Raw genomic sequence first — 21,556 nt, 5'->3', positions numbered from 1 at the left:
CCGCAGCCCCAGGAGCAGCGCCAGCTCCGGCCGAGCGGGCTCTCCCGGAGGGGCCGTGAGTCCCTGCTAGGAAAAGCCGTGTGGTTTCTGTCTGGCGGCTCAGCGCATCCTTCCCGGGCCGCAGCCTTCCAGGGAAGCCGACCAAGGGAAACGTCGGGGAATGGAAATCCCATTCCCCGAGCGCAGGACCCGCGGGCCAAGGCAAACAGTCCCTGGTGACTCATGCGGTGTCTGCCACCGCGGCGAGCCGCTGGGAGTCTCCGTCGGGGAAAGCGCTGAGGGAAGCGTGAAATAAGTTGGCCAAGTAGCAGGGACCGTCGTTTCTTAGCTGACACAGCAGCGGCGCGGTCAAGTAGGCCAGGTGGAAAAACTAAGTGTGGGGTTTATATCAACGCTTACGGTAGTATGTATGAAGGAGAAAAAATAAAATTCCTGATTTGTTCCCAAACAACTGTGATTTCTGTTTCCTGGCAAAAATAAAAACAACAAACCAAAACAAGCAAACAAACAAACAAACAACAACAACAAAACAAGCCCAAAACAACAACAACAACAAAATAAAACCAAAAACAACAAAAAGCCAAAACCAAAACCAAAACAAACAAAAAAACCCCAAAAGACAAACACAAAAAAACCCTCCAAAAAAATCAAAAAACCAAAACCAACCAACCAAAACAAACAAACAAAAACCAAAACAAACAAACAAACAAACAAACAAAAAAACCCCACAAAACCCAACAACAACTGTGAAAGCCATTTAAGCGGCAGAGGTGAGCCGGACTCACTGTCAGTGTCCACCAGGAAAGACATGAATCGCTGAGCCATGCCAATTGCAGTACATCAGATGCAGTGCATCAGGAGTCCCACAGAGGAGGCTTGTATAGTGAGTAACGCTGGCAATCAGCAGAGCTACTTTGTGTAAGTTTTGTAAGGAACATTAACTGTCTGTGATGTGGGTGTAGGAAATCTAATCTCTAAAAGGAAGCATATAGATAACAAGCAAATCTCAAACTGAAAGTTGGATTCACCATATCTTTAATTCTGAGCACTGGCTCCTGCACTTTTCCTGTAGCCAGAGAAAAACGAAAAAATAAAAATGCGACTGAGCACTGATAGACATTATAGCAAACCCAGCAGAGCCAAGTGCAGAACAATTCAACAATTCTGTTTCCTCCTTATACTGTAGCGTAGGATGAGGCCCAAGTCACTGTTCTAGTTCATGCTCTGCAGTCAAAATACAGAAACCATACTTCCATTTCACTATGCTGTGGCTTGAGGCATCAGCTGAGTTGCCAGAGCTGCCAAAGTCAGGAGGAGAAAATGTTGCAGTGACAAGATCATGTGAGTGCCCAGAGTAACTGGTGGCTTTAGCTCCAGTTTACGCATGAGAGCCCATCACTAGTGCTCTTCCCAGAAGCCGTGCAGCCTGCTGCTGTTGGCAGGTTGAACATATGGAAGGTATCCCAGCATGAGAGTGGAGGAAAGGATGATGGCAGGAAGTCGGCACAAAGCATCTCTTTGTTTCATATGAGACAGCATAGAAGATGGGGGAGTTTTACTTTACTTTGACTTTGATATTTATTTAATACCACACCAGAAGCACTGTGTAATCACCACATTTCAAAGTCTCAGTCTCTTTGCTGCTTGTCCTTTCTCAAATTTTGAGCTTATATCCTCCACTCCCATTGTGTGACTACTTTTTGATTTGCAAGAGCCTTTGCTCAGCCTGTCAACATTTGAGACAATGGGTAGAGGAAGGTTGGGAGATAAAAAGTAAGAAAAACTGGAGGTTTCTATCAAGCCATGCTTTGATATGCAAAGAATCAAAAATCTAGAAAAAAGTATCAGGTAATTATTAAGCTTCTTGAAGATTGCTAACTAGATTCCTGAGACTTTGAGTCCTTTTCTTCCTTTCCTGTCTTCTCTTAGTGCCTGGAAGGATTACTCTCAGTCTGGAAGAAGCTCCCAGTAATGTAGGCTGCTTTTCAGTTATCACAGGCAACCACTTAATATAAAAACCACATTTCAGAAAGTAGGTTTCACATTATAAGCAGGTACTTTAAGTAAAACAGCATTGGATTGATTTCCTTCTGCTGTCAGAGGACTATTTCAGACCTTCATGGCAGTTAGACACTTCCTACTAATTTCCAGATTATTCCATAAATAAATGTCTTTATGTCCATTTTGCATTTGTTTCCTAGTATCAACATTGTCTTTTAACCCAAATAATTCATTTTGTTCTCCGAGGCTTGCCTAACTAGGGCATTGAATGACAGCAATCATTTTCAGCTTTCACTCTTGTTTCACTCAGCAAGTTCTTGCTGTGTATGTGGCTTCTGAGAGGGTGTGTGGCAAAACTAAACATGATATACACCATGCAAGCCTCTCACATGATTTCTGTTTATTGAAAATACTTCTCCTGATGTGGTCAAGGATTTCATTATCATTTTCAGTGGCCATAGCAGCACTGATAGCTGATGGTCACCTTTGTGTTGAGTTTGTACATGCAGCTGCGCCTGTTTGCCACTGGATTTATCATCTCTAATACATGATCTTGAGGGTCTCTTCCAACCTTGATGATTCAGTAATTCTGTGATTTTATACTATGGTATTTCATCTCCCTTCTAGTTTTTTCAGGGTTTTTTGTTTGTTTGTTTTTGGTTTTTTATTTTTTTTTTGTTGGTTTGGTTTTTTTTTTTTTTAATTTCTAAGTAGCATTCCTAATAGTACTTATTGTAGATAATGAAGTAGGTGACTCATTTTTCTATCTTTGGAAGCAAAAAGAGTTTATTTATCTTACAGTGAGTGAAACTTTTCTTTTGAGTTGGATTCAGTGGTAGTATTAGAAATATCCTTTCACCACCTCACCAGGTTTAACTTAGTTACAAACCAAGATACCAAGATTAGTACAGATCTTCTGTAGCATCTCATACCCTTTTTTTTACAGCAGTTTTGCTTTTATGCATTTTTCTGTGAAATGTCATCTTACATTTGAATGGATTTTCCAGATATTTAGGGGCAGGGAAAATTGATTTTTTCCCCCCCAACATTACCAGGTGCACATTAAATTAAGCTATTCTCTACCTACAATATCATATCTACTACTATTTAGTAGTACTTTCATCCTTCATCCTTTCACTACAAATTCTTTTTCAAAGTTTTCTTCCTCTTCAGTCTTTTAAAACACAGTGATTGGTGCAGAACCAAAATACAGGCAAATGCCACCACCACCACCAGTGGTTGTACTAAAAAAAATAATGTTTTGGAGAGTTCCTAAGGTGAAGTTTCTTGGCTTAGGTAAAACAGAATATTAATCGTATGAGGCTATATCTTAGAGATACTGGACACCATCCTTGGGGAATTTTTTTGGTCACTTCCTACCTAACTTTTTCCATAATACTATCATTCAGTGCATTACTCACAAAACTGATAACAGAACCCAGGACTGCTTAGGGAAACAGATTTTGTAAAAATATCCTTTTTTTCTTTCTTTTTAACGGGCTATGAAATGGATCATATGGGGTTAAGTGTAGACATTATACACTTGGACATTTCTTAGGCACTCACATAACACAATACTTTGATTAGGGAGCTATAATGCGGCAGCAGCAGCAGCAGCTTTGCACATATGAAATAGATTGCAAAACAGATGATAAATCTCAGTTGTATGTGAGCAAAGAATACTTATTAAGTGAGTGTATTTTAACAGAAACTCTGCAAGGATAAATTTTTGACTCCGTAGTGCTTTATCCACAACATTAAGGGAAACATATTCTATTTTGGCTACACCTTAAAGCTCTGAATAATTCAAGCAGAATGTTTGAAAAACCTTGGAGTGGGACAGCAAAGAACTGAAAGAACCATTAGAGAACTGGAAAATATGCCATCCAGGGAAAAACTCAGGAAATGCAATGTCTTTAATAACTTGGATTTAGGAGGTGACTTAAGGACACCATATAAGTAAGTATACAAAGGACAAAACTTCAATAAAAGGTGTCTTCAATGCAGCCAACAGAAATGTAATAGCACTTAATGACAGAAACCTGCAGATAGAAAAATCAGACTAGAAACAGGCTAGTTTTATCTACATCTCCATCCTTCATATTTGATAACATTTTGTAAGGATTTTTTTTTTCCTTTGCAATTTTTTGACTAATAAAGAACTGCTATTGTAAGGTAATCCATAAATTAACACAGAAAACAACTATTTTGGGGTAATTCTTTATCCTTTTGCATAGTGAAGGCTCAGAAAAGATCTTGTATATTAATTCCAAAGTGATGTCTAGACAGCATATTCAATGGCTGCCCAACCTTCAACTTGCTCAGTTTCACTGCTACCTTGGTGCCTGCAGTTCTGCTTTCCAGACCACGTTTTCTCCAACCTGTTGAGCTTGGCATTCAGCTCCTGCCTTGGCCCCAGGGGGATCTGGTATGGAGAAAGACACCACTTTGGACAAGGTTGAGCAGGCTGGTGCCTAGCTCATGCACAAGCTCCCTGCAGCTGTTTGGCCGTCTGAGTTCCCCTGTGTGCTCTTACATCACAACCAGCACAAACCCACAGAAATCTACTCCTCACAAAACACAGAGGTGGCTCCTATTGGCTTTTGCAGAACAGTCTGAGGTGCAGGTGTGGCTTGGGTGCTGCTGTTTGCACAGAGGCTTGGAGCATCTGTCCTGGAAGCGTGTCTGAGAGCGAGCACAGGGTGACCAGCACAAGGTCTCACAGAGAACTGGACAAGCTGCCAACCCTCTTTGGCTCCCAAGGTCCTCTGCACAGCCCTGGCAGCAAAAACCAGACTCCTTGTCCTCTGGATGTTACAATAGAATTTGCAACAAAGGCATTAACATTTACATTTCATTATGAACTTCATGAAGGATCAAGTTACTAGGGAAATTTCCACAAATCTAGGTGTTGTAGGACCAAACTTTCAGAAGTCAAGTATTTTTTAAGGTTACAATTTTTTAATGAGAAACCAGCAAAAGTTCTAAACATACACTTAATCTGAAGATCGTGAGTAATCTCTTTTAAATCTAAATTCACTGTAGGGTTTGGTGGCTCCTGTTATCTCCTCAAGATGGTTCATGAGTCAGACTTAACTGTGGCTCAGTGTCACAGCTCTACCATAGCAAGAAGAAAAGGTGCTTCCAGTATACAACATTTAATCAACACCAAAGCTTTTGTATATATGCATATATATGTACACATATATTCTGCATATTAATACAGAATATATATAATTATATATATAATTATATAATATATAATTATATAATAAATTATATAATAAATTATATAATAATATATATAATATATATAATATATTATATAATATATATTATATAAATTATCACATATATATAATATATATTAATAAATTATCATAATTGCCTTTTAACAGAACGTATTTAATCTGAGACATGCAGACCCAGGCAGGATTCATTAAGTATACTTTTTATTTAACTTTTGATTTTAAATATGTACTTATGAGTTTAAGTACCACACTCGTGTTGATATGTGCTACAAGACAGCCTCTTTCATTTTTCAAGTAGTAATACCTTCACTAAAGAGGAAATCAGAGGACATCTCAAGCCAGGAGCCACAGCAATGAGAGATCAGGCAGGTATTTCTGCTGCAAATGTCGCTACAAAAGCCCCTAGGGAACTGATGGGACTGGCTACCCTTTGGCTGCTGGGCATCTGAAACGTGACATTTTAAATTTTTATATAATTTTCTTTTTTTTATTCCTTGATCTATATAATTCTCTATGAATACCATTAGGTCAAGAGCCATACTGTCTAAATTCTGCCAAGTTATAGTTTGGACGATATTTGGGTGCTTATTTTGAGCACAACACAGACATTACATAAGATTCATGAAGAACCTTGTTATTTCATTTAAGATCCAGATACATGTGAAAATTCAGACATTACTACATTTAGAATATTCTTCATTGTGCAAGGACTGATTTAGAGCTAGCAATTTGCGTGCTTTCTCGATCATGTTGTAAGATCTAAGTTGAGCTTCTTGTGTGTGTGATGTCAGTTTTGTCCCAGAAATGCGTAAGAAAACATTGCCTTGGATTCCGAAGGAGAGTTGAATTTAAGCATGGCATGGCTTAAATTACCAAGGGAAATGCTGAAAATGCAGTTTTACTGATCACATGTTCGAAGTTACAACAGAAGTAAAGCCTGTGAATATACTTGGCAGAGTAGCAATCCCAGAACAATTTTTAAGCTAGCTAAAGTAGGTGAGTGCTGTCTGCGGATGAATTCAGTATGTATTTTATCAACAGTATATAACTTCACTGAGTCCTGCCTCTGATGATATCATATATCAAATTTTTTTCACAGTAAACATTATCCAGTCTGGATGGTAATCATAAGCTGCTTCACAGTTCTGAAGAAAATTAAGAAAAGATGTAACCTATGTATAAGGCAAATGCTTGCTTTTCAGTTACCGTCTACAAGAATTCTGATTTTCTTGTTCCAAAATATTTAGAAGAATCAAATGGAGTTTCCAAGAGAATTTCAGTAGTAAGAACTTAGTTAGTTGCAATATGTGGGCCTCAGCATCAAAATTTTGCCTTCTGTCCATTTTTCTGAGTCTCTGTGGCTGACCTCAGCTGCTAACCATGGCACCCAGAAAGATGGAAATCTACAGTGTACAGAGACAGCAAGGCAAAAGGGGCCTGAGCCCGTGTGTCCAGCCATGCACACCAGGAGTTCCTTGCCTTTTTCATTTACTATAAGAATGTGAAATGATTCTTAGATTCAGGCCCATCAAGATCTAATCCTCAAACATCTGGAAATGAAACAGCAAGATGACCACAGAAGTGGTTCAAAGCCTTTGGTCTGTTTCAATTCCCCTGTTTTTATATGTATATAATGAAGTTTACAAACCATGAATTGTGAACAGAACTGTGCAATTCATGTATCATTGATCTATCACTAACACTCAGGATAGTCCTTTTTACCACAGTGAGAAATAAACACTTTTCATTACATCTGTGTTTGAGTCTTTACTGAATTTGTTTTTAACCATCAGCATGTTCCTGGAATTATAGAAAATGTCAGCTGAATGCAAAGGATTCAAGTAAGAAAACGGTATGGATTTGCAAAATATCTGTTTCAATTTCCTTTTAGAGGTGATATCATGTACCATGTACAAATAGAGTCATGTAAGTGTCAAGCAGATGGCTAGCTATAGGAAGAGATGCTCAAAACAGCAAAGAAAAAGTGAAGTGCACATCCAAAGCAGAACTTGTGGATGCAGCAAAAGGAAGATGTTTTTAGAGCAATGATGAGATAGAGCAAATTATCTACATACTTCTTCAGGAAAGCAGATTAGATTTAGCCTCAAACCATATATCCTTATCTTTGAAATACTTTTTAAGTGATAAAAATGGAGAATCATATACAAGTAATTATTGGTCAGAGTGTTACTGGCCAACTGTAGCATACCTGCTTTATATGACAGTAGTTTTGAACCACAGTAGACATTTAAGCAAAAAAAAAAAAGTCTCGTCTTGTTGTCTTTATTTAGGAAGAACAGTAGAGAAAGAAAAGATTGATAAAGCTTTACTTTTAAGATAGTGTAGGAGTTAAAATAAATTCACTGTAACTAGCAGGAACTGGTATCCTTTTTTTATAAGATCCCAAACACCTGCTGATCTGGCACTTCAGGAGTCAACTGAGACAGTTTGATTTCAGTAAACACTGGACCCTCTTGTAATTATACAATTAAGACTGATACTTCCACTGATAGACTCAAATTTGCATATGCATTACAAATTCTGCTTGATTAATTGCAGTACAGTGTGGTTTCTAAAACCTATGACCTAGTATTACACGTACATTCTACATTTTCAATCCTGAGGCTGTCAGGTACAAATGTTTTAAGTGATTTAAAAACTATTGATTTCTCTGTAGACTAATAAATACTACTTAATAGTACAACAACATTATTATCTTTTTTATAAGCATTTCAAACCCTGCATGTCAATAAATAAGAAGCTGAATTCCTCCAATGGCAAAAGTCATAGACTTTTTATTGCACTAACAACCATTTAGATTTATTTATTTATTTATTTCAACCTACTTTTTACTAAGATCTCAATTTTTCTTGTTTGCAATAGAAACTAACAAAAAATTATCTAGGTCCTTGAGAAATCTGTCTTGCTTCTGTCTGTCTATGCAATGCTAAACACTTTGCTATCTAAAAATATTTTATTCCAGTCAACCCAGACAAAGGCAGGATAATAAGCGACAGCTGCAGAAACTACAAACAAGGGAGACATGAACCTTAAAACACATTCACATCAAGGGGAGGAGACAGTTTCCATCCCAGCACAGGTATACCAAATTAAAAAGCAATAAATACCTCAGACCATCCTGATGTGTACAAATGCCATCTCAGCTTCTATTCTGATCCAAGTAATACAAAACACTTCAGAAAAAAAAATTGAAACAAAAAAAAATTACAGATGTTTCAAAACATGAACGGGTGATTGATAAATACAGAATTAGTTTCTCGACATTAGGTTGTGCTCATCCAACTTGTTGAGGGTTTTTTTTTGAGGCAAATGAAATGTAGTAGATCTAATCTGTCTGCATTTCAGAAAATAATTGCCACAGAGGTGATTTATAACTGAAAAAGAAGGAATGGAGCTAAGTATGGACCTAGCTCATGGCCGTGAAAGACCTTGTATATTGGGTGCATGTAGACATCACAAACATAATCAGAGATCACATCTTAAAACTTTCACAGCCTGTGACTTTATCTGGTCTCAGAACCCCTGAGACAAAGCTGTTTAATAGATGTTTGTTTGTTTCCTCAAACATCCATCGCCCTCCTTTCTTAAACATTCCTTTTTATAGCTCATCCTCAGGCTGGTCATGTAAAATGAACAGGTCTGAGCTCAGCTGGGACTGTGCTGCTGGTGCAGCCTCTTGTACAAGAGCCACAGATGAGACAGCTCACATCTAAATGTTGCTGCTCTATACCTGCACACTGGCAATTATGGAACCAAGCATGTTCTGCTACTTGGTACTAATAGGAGTGCAACAGCTGACAGAGGAGTTTTTCTGAGAAGGAAACAGATTCAATATTACACACACACAAAAAAAAAAGAATCTAAAAAACCCCCAAACCCCTTCAAAAACCAGAAGTATTTACATACTTAGAGAATGTTTATATGAAACAGAAGCCTGTTAGAGTTATTACCAGGATGCACATAGGTATTGTGATGCAGCCCAGATTTTGGGCTAAAAAGCTGTATGTGGCTCATCCCTGCTATTTCTGGTCATGTTGACCTCAAAGAGCAAACAGAAGTCTTCTGAAATGCCTGCAGAGACTCTGCAGTGCTGCAGCTCCTTCCCTCAGAGTACCTTCACAGCTCTTTAGTCTCTGCTGGCTAGCAAAGCTTCTCATGTAAGCCAAATAGCCAGCCCTGCTGCAGGCCTTATTCATCTTCTTGCTGTTTATTCAGCTTTCCAAGTGACCCTGTGTCCTCCACTCAGACTAATTAGTTAAGTCCAGCTCTGCTACAAATGAAAACATTTCATTATTTCCCAAAAACTCTCCTGTCTGAAACATTTGAATAATCTGATCCTGTCTTCAGCTAGGACAGAGGTAATTTCTCTGAAGAAAAAGAAAATTATTTACTGCATTAAATTTCACAAAGGTTCTTTTCACTAAAATAAACTACTGTTGTAGCTCATTGTCCAGGGTAGAGCTGTAGAACTGCCTTTTTGCTTTGAAATAGCTGGCTGGGCGACAATGAGGCTTTCACTCCCAATGCTAAAGAATCCTCTTCTGCTGGAGGTAGACACAGGCTGCAGGCAGAAGGTCACAGATCTGTATTCCACACCCAGCTGAGCTATTCAGCTGAAAAACTGGCCACATTGCAGAACGATTCCAGGTCAAACCCATGGGTGTGGAGACATCATTTACAAATACCAAAGTCTTTCTCTAAAAGAACACTAATCCTGATTTATCAGAGCCGAGCCTCCCTTTAGATTGCTATAGCTGCTGTTTTGGATTTCTCAGAGCTGGGAACTGAGATAGTGTTGAAACATCTCCACAGTCAATTGGCAAGAAATGCTTTTTTGTGGTATCTGACTGCAGTTTCTACAGCTAAGAGATGGGTAAATGGGAAAGATATAACCCTGGCTCCAGAGAAGCAGCATCTAAGGAGAGCAGCCTGTAGGGAGAAAATATCTAAGGAGTCTCTAAGGATAAAACTTAGCTCCAGAGGAGCAGTTTGGAGTCCTCTGTCTGACTAGACAGTCTGGCACACATTTAACCAATACTCCTTTTGGTTTAGAAATATTAATCTGAGAGGTCCTTGCATTAAAACAAGTAAGACAAAGGTATCATCCACTTCAGTGATATAATTCTGGAACAGAGCTTGTCTAACAGCTAACATAAGAGGTTACATGAGCAATTGCTCACATAATTATATTTCCTCCTGACCATACAGGAGGAGAAGGGGCACATAAGTCAACTAATATTGCAGCAGTGAACCTTGTTTCTGTGATGTTTAAAAGATGTACATGAATGTTGCCCTCCCATGTTTTGTTCCTGCTCCTGTTCCTCTTTCCTTTCTTTCCTTAGCAGTAGCCAAGTCTTCCATTTTGCACATTCCAAGCACCAGTGTGCACAGACTTGTTATTAACAATTTTAAAAACTGTCCATGGTGTCCCTAGCCAATAGAGTAGTGGTGAGGAATGCCCTAATTTGAAAGAATTTGGAATTTGTTTGGAACTTGTTGACTAGTTATCATTTGCTCTGCTTCCTTGCCAAGATTTTATCTGGCTATTTATCGATTTGATGCGGCCTTTGCTAACATATCAAGACTGTATTGTTTTTACCAACCTGAGGTTTTCCAAAAGAAGTGCAGACAGCCTAACACCTAAAATGATGACCATGAGTGGTTATTTTAGAAAACTTCATGTACTTACAAGCACGAGTGCCACACTGTTGGGTCACCACTACAAATTCCTTGTTGCTTTCTCCAATATGATGCATGGATGAGTGTAGAATGAAGGAAAGCTGCATTGTTCAGTCAAGAATAAAAGCATCAGACTCATATGAGAAAAGCTGGATTTGTGCCTTAGCATGTATAAGATTTGTGAAAGCCTGCAGTGCCTTGCAACACACATTAGAAACAAACAAACAAACCTGAAGAGATTTCAGCAAAAGATCTACCTACATTTCTGGTACTATCAACACTTAATTCCTGTTTGCTGGTTTTGGCCTTATATTGATGATGTTTCATGTCAACATTTCCTCAAAGTACTTTCTTTCCACTCCTTTAGTTACTAAAAATTATTAATAAAAGGCTGCTATATTAGAGTTTTCAGATACAAAACCAGAAGAGCATTTGAGTAAGCAGATGCTCCTAATATCCATGAGAAAGGAAAAAATGCAAGGAATATTGGAAAAAACTGTTAGGAGTAAGCAGTTCCCAAAACACAGAAACTTAAGAAGCCAGCTTTTTAATGGGATTTCTGTTCACAGATGGCTATTAAAAAATGAATTACAGAAAAGCTGTGGTGTTAAGTTCTCCAGAATTATACATGGAAATGGAGAAAGAATTCAACATCTGAGGATAAAAACCTTTCAGCTGGAGTTCATGTCTCTTCATGTAACCCACAAAATCTCATTTTTATTTGGGAGCAGTGGACCTCATCTCTCCTGGGGATCCTGATACATCACCAGAACTAAACTTATATTACATTATCTGTTACCTCCTAATCAGCTAATTTCTCTGTGTGCAAGAATGTCAGGGTTTTGATACCATAACCTTCCTGCCCTCTTTAACTCAAATTGGACCAAATCCAAGAGGAGTTCTGGCAGAACACACTGTACTCACATTTATGCACGCATGGGGTGTGTGAAAAAGTTTTGATTCTTTAGTGAGACAAGCTAAAGTCTTAAGAAATTTCACGTGAATTAGCACATTATTCCTATTATGGTGTGGAAAAAAAGCAGCCCAGCTTTCCGTGTAGCTCAGTTTAACCCTGTTCTGTATTACACACTTCATCAGACTTGAAAAAATGCCTGCAGTTTTGGACAATGAGCTAAACCCTTGAATTATCTTTTGGTCTTATTTTGCAATAAATTACAGAATTTACTGTCCTCTCCTCCATTTGTACAGTATGGTGGGAAAGCTGATGAATGGACTGGTGAGTGGACTAAAAAACTATCTTCTTGTCCTCTACAGAAAAAATTCTACTATGACAGACTGACTGGACAGGAATTTGTGTATGTTTGTGCTTGGTAGACCATAAAAATTATTTCCATAGTCTTGAGGAAACAATCCTTTTTATTGTAGAGAAGTTTGTATACACAGATGTGACGTATTTACAACCAGCTATTCTCAAACAGATGACTGCTTAACATCCTTCACAAATCTGTCCAGAATGAAAGAAAATGAAGCCCAGAAGCCCAGCCAGTCAACACAACCCCAAAATTCAGATTAATTCCCAAAGATATCTGTAACGAGAGTAGATGGCATTCTTCAGAAGGAAGAAAATAGGACTGTGACAAAGATCAGTGGATGGATTTCAGGATGGGTTCATTCAAATGCATTGCTTAGTTTGATCTCAGAATAGATAAACCATGAAGTAAAATTCCAACAAGCAGATGGGGACCTGCCTTTTGCCAGGAGTGTGGAAGAGACAGGCAGAAGGAGTCTGTCCTTTCCTTCCCTGGCCTCTGCAAGAAAGCTCACAGTTGCAATCTCTGTGAAAAGAATTTGTTGGTCCTGTGTTCCCCTGGAAAGCTCTTTTCCAGAAAAAGTCAGGAAAAGTTTCACATTTCTTCAGTCGGCAGAATGGAGTCAATGCACTACGGGTGAAAACAGGTGTCCTCCTCAGGAAGGGTGTGGACTCATGTGCCAGCCCAGCCACAGGAGAGATGGCACCTTGGTGTCTTCTGGTGCCCCTGCAAACTGTGACTCAGCTTTGCACTGCCCTTTACCTGGGGTGCTGTGCAATGACACCAGTTTAGCTTCAGCCTGTTCAGTCACCCCAAATGCAGAGGAGACAATGCAGAGGGAAACAAGGTGAGGTAGAGACACACATTATATTCCCTTTTCATGTTCCTTTTCAATTAAAAGTAGAAACTTCATTAAAAAAAAAAAGTTACATGTGCAGGAGGCACTTCTCTAGAGAAGAAATAAATACCTCATACAAGCATTCATTAATGGATGAGTCGCATGAGAAAGATTCTCAGCACAACCAGCTCAGTCATAAAAGGAATCTAATGCCCTGACATTGATGTATATGAGAAACAGACAAAACATATCTGCTGATGCTCAAGGAAATTACATGCTTAAGTTCCCCACAGGTTAGGAACATGTATCTTAGAATCTGTATAATTTAGTTTACACTCAGCAGAACATTGCGTTATTTACAGGCACATTTCGATGGGAAAACATTTGCATGTTGAGAGTGAAAGACACAGCTCTGTCACCTAATCATGGGACTTTAAAGCAGGGATCTTCTGACCTCAAAATACTATTTGTGAAGTTAGTGGGGAGGAGAAAGGTGTGTAGGTGGGAAAAGAAAGTTATCAGAATTTCCTAACACTTTTTTGAGCATTAGAATGGTTTCAGGCTGGAACGAAGTGAGTCTGTGTGGATCACAGGTTCTGGCTTGTTACACACAGAGTGCTTTGTCTATTCTCATTTCCCGTACTTATCCTTCCCAATTAAACATGTTTTGCATTAGCCAGGTTGATGAGAACAGTGCATAAGACTAATTCTTCTTCTTGCAATCATCATCATCATGTATAGCATAGTAACGTCAAAAACACTTGCAGAAGAGGAATGAACTGGAATGTCACATTTTTTACTTGGTCTGTATTCTGAAGTTGAATGTGGGCATCTGAGAAACGTATCTGTAATGCTTTGGAAATTTTACAAATAAAAAAATTAAGTTACACTGAACCTGATTGAGAATGCAAAGTTCTATGTTCTCTAGCACTGTATGTCAGACATGGTGGGAAAAGCTATTCAGTGACTACTGTAACCCTAGTGCTACCCAGAATTATTTTGAAACTAGTTCATTAGTTTCTGAAACACTACTGTAGTTGCAGCAAATTATTAAAACTATCTACAGAATATGAGTCATACAATTTAGGTTTCAATATGTCAGCAAAACAGCAAGGTGTAACCCATGGAGGTTATATTCTGGAAGTGAAATTATCAAACTATTGCTTCAATGTGTGGAAAGTAAAGCTATCCTCCCTAGGCACACAGCACTCTCACTTATGCTGACACGTAAGGTGGTGGTGGTTCTTTAGCAGCTCCATTCGCAGGATCATCATATGGTGGTAACAGGACCTGCAGGAAAGGAAAAAAGTTTTTATTTTTAAAAAAGAACTCAGATGATAAAATTTACAGAAAAGAAAACTCCTAAGGCCTTGTCCACAACCAACCAATCAATCAAACAAACCCCAAAACAACAAAAAACCCCAAACAAACCAACAAAAAAAAACCAAACCCAAAACAAACCCACAAACCAAAAGAAGGTAAATTAGTAAGCAGGAGCAGAATAATCAGGAAAAGAAATAATATTAGCTTGAGTTCCTCCTTTTCAATACGTATATTGTTTTCATTATGAAAGAAAACATGTTTTCTTCTCATTTCTTAATAACCTCAGTGACAGCTTGATTTCATCTGTTCACTACTGGTACCTGGATTTTTTCAATCTGTCAGTGATAGTGGCTGCTTCTTCTGCAGCTTTCCTCTGTCAGGAGCTCTAAACCTTGTCTCCTGGAAGAGGGCTCAAACTGCCAGAGTGAGAAAAGTCCCAAAAACCTCTCCTTCTGAGCCCTCCCTGGAGTAGCGAATAATTATTTTGGAGTGGGGATAAAGAAAGTAAATGGAGAACAAATTACCTAATGCCTAAATAAATCTCCAATTCTATACTTCTGGAGTACTCAGCCATGAGAAGGAAGATCTATACTCCCAGAAGTGAATACTTTAACATCTGATAGCAATTAGGAAATTAGGACAGGTTTAGTCATATATCATCCCCATTCACTGGAGTCCAGGCAGCTTTCTAGGACATGGGAGAGGCAAGCTCAGGCCATACAGGGCAGAGGAGAGATTTGAACCAAGATTCCTACTTGTTTAGGCAAGCATGCCAGCCATCATGCAATTTTTAATGGCACCTGCACTGACATTAGCTAGCTTGCATGTGGGAAGGCAAAGGAAGAGTTGGTCTGTGAACCCCAGCAGGGACTGAGAATAAAATAGATGTCTGAATGAAGAATGAGTGTACATTTCCTAAAATATCTCAGTAACATGCAAGAATATCACTGAAGTGCACTGTCTGAGATACTTTATGCAGCTGATGATAAATTATTCATAATGGAATTTCCAGATTTATCAGCATTGCTTCTTGGTCATTTAAGAGCATGTAAAGCTAGCTGATTGTCTAAATGTACATAGGAAATATCCTGATCTCAATAAAGCCACTGGTAGTTTTGCCATGAGAAGATTTCACCAGTTCTTATAGAAGTTGATAACCTGCCATCTGCAAAGAAACATCCATAATCATCCCTGTTGGACCTCAACCACAACATACAAAATCAGTAGGAATCATTCTGTAGATTTAAATAGACTTTGGAACAGACTTTTGTGGGATAGTTCCAAGTGTGATTCACATTATACTTATGTGAGTTTACAAACATGCATTGAGGACCATGTGTTCAAGTACATCTGTGCACGTTGTTAAGATTACAGAAAGGCTACCTTGGCATCTTCAGCTTGTAATCAGGAAAGTTTTATTACTTAGGAAAGGAAATTGTCAAAGCCGTTACTCTTCATTAATGCCATATGTTTGAGCTTGTAAATGCAGTATTTTATGCACTGCACAATCTAAAACCCCTTGTATTTGAAAAGCATTTAATAAATTATGTCACCCTTTTACTTATCTAGTGAAATTAGGACAACATTTAGAATTTCAAATAAATATTATGATAAAAATAATAAATATATTTTGCAATGTAACCTCAGTAAATCACAGTACTAAAGCATGTTAACTATGAAAAGCACTACAGATGAAATCCTCTCCCTAGCACTGATCATTAGTTTTATAACAGGATTTCTAGTAAAATCCTCATGTTACTAAAAAACCCACTAATTTCTCAAATATACTGAAACATGTTCATTAGTTTATTATGACACAATACAGTTAGTAATTTAATCTGATCTACATATGATTCTGAAAATTAATCAGGTTCCCTTTGTGAAGATTTAGCTGTCTTACTGCACTTCTGTATTGCTGAGCCCCAGCCTGTGATCCATTTCTTTCAGGTTCAGAGTCAGTTCATCAGGTGTGACATGAAGTGACAGCAGACGCAATCCAAAGAGCTGTCCATCATGCAGTGATAAAGATGAGCTGATAAATAATGGATGATACATCTTCCTGTGCTCTGATCCTCTTTTAAATCCATGTGTCCTAAAACTACAGTAATTTCACGAATACAAGCCGCACCATTTTGACTAAGATTTTGCTCCCAAACTGGAAATGCAGCTTATACTCAGGAGCGGCTAATATGTGAATAATTTTCTGACATTTACAACCTCAGAAGTGCCAGCCAGAGTGCCAAGCCGAGCAGCTGCAAAGACGGCATTTCGCAATTGTTACAAATTGTTACTCCGTTGCACCGCGCGTGGAGCCTGGCTGCCTGCAGGCAGCACGAGGGGCGGGGAGAGAGGAGGGAGAGCTCTTTCCTTCCCTCCTCTGCCGCAGCCCGGGGGAGAGACAGGGGGGCCCGTGCTGCCACTGCCGCAGCTTGGGGAGGAGGCGGGGTGCTCCGTCCCCGCCTGCCGCCGCCGCTGCGGGAGCGGGGGGGGGGGCTCCGTCCCTGCCTGTCACCGCGGGGCAGCGCCGGGCCATGGTGACTGAGCCCAGTGGCAGCGGTGGCTGGCCCCCAGTGGCCCCACCAAGCAGCAGCGCCGAGCTGGGCCACCTGGCCCCGTCGGCAGCCCCGAGCAGGCCGAGCCTGCACAGCCAGAGCCAAGTCAGTAAACCCCGCCCTGCCGCCGTTCTGTTACTATTTGGCAACTTTGTTGCACGCGGGTCCTCACTGCGAACGACAGAGCGGCCTATACTCAGGTGTGGCTTATTTATGGACAAAGAACAAAATATTTGCCAACACCCAGAGATGCAGCTTATACTCAGTGCGGCTTGTATTCGTGAAATTACTGTACTGTGTTTACATCAATATTACTATTTCAGCATTGAGGCTGCTGTCATTTCCAGTTGGTCTCCTGGCCTGGAGAATTAATGATATGAGTGAACTTCTCCATTCCCTTCACTCTTGTGTGAAACAAAATCTGTCTGCTAGGAGAAAAACCTCCTGGTGAGGCTTTTACATCTTGGGAGATAAGCACTCCTCTTCGTTCTGCAGATCCAAACCTCATACAGGGCCTAAGGGCCTTCAGGAGACAATTTCTCATTTACCAACAGTTCAACAAGAAGTGAGAGGAGATGGGAATGCCTGTGGAAGTCTGCACAGCAAGGAGATAGTGCATTACTATGCCTCAAACAATAATGACCACTTAAGTGGGCAAGTTGGAACAGAACATTCCTGGAAAGGTGGGACCGTACAAAGGTAGGGCAGTCCCTTTCTGGAGCAAATATTTCTATTCTATGGTGACCACACAACATACAGCACAAATGCAGAAGCAGGGTCAAACAGTGGTTATATTCCTAGAGAGGACAGTGGACCACCAAGGAGTCCAAACACCTTCTGAATCTTTTTGGGAACTCTCCACTGGAAAACTCTGCATGGTCCGTAGTGTTGCATCAGACACGAAGCATCCCTCCCTGGAAGGGATTTGGATGCTCCTCTGCTAACCTGAAGGTACATAACCTGTTTTGTGGGCCCCCACCCTCAATGGAACAAAACTGTATCCATTAGTTTGACCACAGACATTGAAATTACAACAGTCAAATCTTGTCACTGGATCCACAGGTGGTTATGTCCTTCCTTCCTTCCTTCCTTCCTTCCTTCCTTCCTTCCTTCCTTCCTTCCTTCCTTCCCTCCTTCCCTCCTTCCCTCCTTCCCTCCTTCCTTCCTTCCTTCCTTCCTTCCTTCCTTCCTTCCTTCCTTCCTTCCTTCCTTCCTTCCTTCCTTCCTTCCTTCCTTCCTTCCTTCCTTCCTTCCTTCCTTCCTTCCTTCCTTCCTTCCTTCCTTCCTTCCTTCCTTCCCTTTTTCCTTATAGGTTTTCTTTGTGACATTTTTATACTTTTATAGAAAAGAAAACCAATATAGCTACATGCATCCTTTCTGCTGCAATTAATTTGTTTTTAAAAGTTTGTGTTATATTTAAACTGAACATTCAATAGTGTTTCACTTTAATTCACCCCAAAGGATTTATTAACAGGAGCTTCAGTTACCCCATCTCAATGGTAGGTCATAACAAAGCCTCCAGGAGCCATTTTGGAGAGGTCACTGGCTAAATCCTAAGGCATATGGATTTCTACAGGAATATTCAAAGTATGTGGGGTATGAACTGGGGAGGTTGCTAAAAAGGGCCTGAAATTTCACAAGAAAGTATTTACGCTAAAAGGCTAAAGCACATTTGCTAAATGTTTTAAAAGTTTAGGGTCACCTTACTACTGACAATGTTTTTTTGTTTGAACAGTTCTATCAGTGATGACTTTACAGGTTTACTCCCTACACATTTTTTTTGTTTCAATATTTAAATATCCTGATCTTTCATTCCCTAAAATGAACAAAACAGTCATAAAAAATAACCAGTGCAGAAGGAGCAGAATTCAAAAATTACTACCTTTGCCCAGCAGAGTTTGAGTTAAATGAAGAAAATATGCACAGAATATTTAAAAAAGGTTAAAGTGAATAAATGTGATGGACAACAAATGGAAGAAAACACTCAAGTTTGTTGAATACATGGCACCAGCTGGGACACCAAGTGTCTCTCACATGATTTATACAATAAAAGCCCTTCAAACTAATTCACTTTTTGTCAGTGTGGTTTTGTTACTATTACTTATTCATCTGTCAGTTGTAAGACTAAATAATCATCCTTCAGCTTCCACGACAGTTTGTTCTAATTACAAATTCTGCAACTCTACCTCTGTAAGAGATTTTATTTTACAAAAACAGAATTTCAGGCCCTTACTTTCCCTTAATATTTTTCCATCTTTCCTCAATTAAATCTATTTTGGCAAAAGGGAGAACTATGATAAAACCTGAGCTATTTCAGCTTTTAACTGTTTATTGTTAAAATGGTCAACATTTTACAAGAAAAGATAATTTAATTAGAATTTTAATCACTGAATTTATACCAAAGTAGCTGAGATGAAAACCTGGATAAGCGTAGTTTCCTGGGGTAGTTTCTTGTGTTAATTTTAAATTTCAGCATGGCTAATGGAAGCATAACTACCTTGAACATAAACCAACATAGATACTCAGCCAGTACATTATGCTCTCCAGAGACATAAAATGGAAGCCAGTCACCAAGCCAAAGGGTAAATTCAGAAAGTGGAAAAATAGAAACTCACAATTCAGTCTTATCTATGGATCTAATTAGAATGGGTACACTCTAAATTAATTGACAAAGTACAAAAAATATGTGCATATTTTAGATATGTGGTACCCCAAGGCAGAATCGCCACTCAGACAACTGATGCATTTTGCTTTCCAGGCATTACATTTCTGCATTTCTTTGTTTATTTGTTGTGAGTTGAGAAAAATATATGTTAGTTGCCTGAATGCTGTGGGATTAATGTTTGCACAGTGTTTGAGATTGTTACTCACAAGTTACTACCAAAATTATGAAGGACACCCATTTTTTGGCACTCAAATCCCTATGTGAGGACATTCTGGCTTTTTCAGTAGACCAGCAAGCAAGTTGGGAAGATTAGATAGCTGCCGAGTTCAGTCCTATAGGATGCTTGAAATCTAAAGGATAGAAGCTTCTAACTTCTTTCCCAAGCCCTACAACTGCATAAATTGTATATAGGACGCAAGCACCACTTTAACACTGTACTTTAAGATGCAGCCAGAGGTAACATTAGCCTGGTGTAAAAGCATCACAGAGAGACTCTGAAATCAGAGCTCTAGGGGTCTCAAACCAAGAGGGTTCAAACTCACAGCTCCAATCTGCCATATAAATGCTGAAGATATAAGGTTTTCAGTTAGGTTGGAAAGACCATTTTTGAAGGAAGGAAGGAGGGAGGGAGGGAGGGAAGGAAGGAAGGGAGGGAGGGAGGGAGGGAGGGAGGGAGGGAGGGAGGAAGGGAGGAAGGAAGGAAGGAAGGAAGGAAGGAAGGAAGGAAGGAAGGAAGGAAGGAAGGAAGGAAGGAAGGAAGGAAGGAAGGAAGGAAGGAAGGAAGGAAGGAAGGAAGGAAGGAAGGAAGGAAGGAAGGAAGGAAGGAAGGAAGGAAGGAAGGAAGGAAGGAAGGAAGGAAGGAAGGAAGGAAGGAAGGAAGGAAGGAAGGAAGGAAGGAAGGAAGGAAGGAAGGAAGGAAGGAAGGAAGGAAGGAAGGAAGGAAGGAAGGAAGGAAGGAAGGAAGGAAATTTAGCTCTATGCTCAAGTGGGACAGGGAGTGCTGAGAACTGGGCTTTGTTCCCGATAGCATTTAAGCATTTTGTGATAAGCAGTCTTGTATAATATGCAGAAGTAATCCATAACTGACCCATAAGAAATCCTGTTTCTGACTTAGCTGGTGTCATCTGAGTGGTTTGGTTAATTGTATTACATAAGCATCTCCATTATAAAACACATGATACAGGATGACCTTCTCTGAAAGAACTAATTACCAAAGGAGTTTGCCAATGGCTATAACATACTCAGTTAATATAAGCAGATGTCACTTCATATTTTTTACATCCTGGTTAATCTGGTTTTGGAGAACAAGTTTTTTTAGACATTGCTTAGAAATATATCTGAGAAGAAACACAGATAAACACTTGTAAATTCAAACAGTTATTAGCTAATCTTGTGCCAACAGAGTTCTCTTTCTTTGTTTGCCTGCTTTGGGGGACACATTGCATTATTTCAAAAATCACTCCACATCTTTGTAGCTGATTCCACATTTACTTGAATTTCCAGGAGAAAGTTTTCTTTCTTCAGCACATGTACAAGTTTTCTCACATTGCTGCAGTGATTTCTGTTTGAACTCAAGCTCTTAGATCTCCTCTTTCTAAAGTAGAAAATGTGCTCGCTTTCATATGAGTAAAATAAAATATTTGATCACCTGATTATTTCTGCATTCTCACCCACACCTCACTGAACTCAACAGAAATCCTTATGTGTCTCCAAAGAGCTTTGGATTGCTTTTTCCAACAGCCGTTTGTATTCTCCACTGGATGGAATGGTACAGTTGCACAACAACAGCTTTGAGTTTGAACAGCATTCTGTTTGGCTGCTGTGAAACATTTGAGAGCTCCCATGACAAAAAAACCTTGTTGATGTCTTGTTAGAAACAAACACAACTCTAATATACTTGTATCCAACACCTTCTAGAACTCAAATGCCAAAAAAAGCTGTAGATTGAAAAGGTC

The 21,556-nt window shown here is 39.4% G+C and overlaps 1 protein-coding gene across 1 annotated transcript in view; it reads right to left on the bottom strand.

Moving 5' to 3' along the window:
- Nucleotides 1-12,311: 12,311 nt before the first annotated feature.
- LAPTM4B (lysosomal protein transmembrane 4 beta) overlaps nt 12,312-21,556 on the bottom strand; it is a 63,251-nt gene continuing 54,006 nt past the window's right edge. The window contains exon 7 of the mRNA XM_033065462.2: nt 12,312-14,351. Within this exon, the coding sequence (XP_032921353.1) occupies nt 14,277-14,351 (75 nt within the window). The 3' untranslated portion in view covers nt 12,312-14,276. The remainder of the gene's footprint in view (nt 14,352-21,556) is intronic.

Source organism: Catharus ustulatus, chromosome 1 (genome assembly GCF_009819885.2).
Source record: "Catharus ustulatus isolate bCatUst1 chromosome 1, bCatUst1.pri.v2, whole genome shotgun sequence".
NCBI classification, from domain to species: domain Eukaryota; kingdom Metazoa; phylum Chordata; class Aves; order Passeriformes; family Turdidae; genus Catharus; species Catharus ustulatus.
This window is presented reverse-complemented; position numbering and strand designations above follow the sequence as displayed.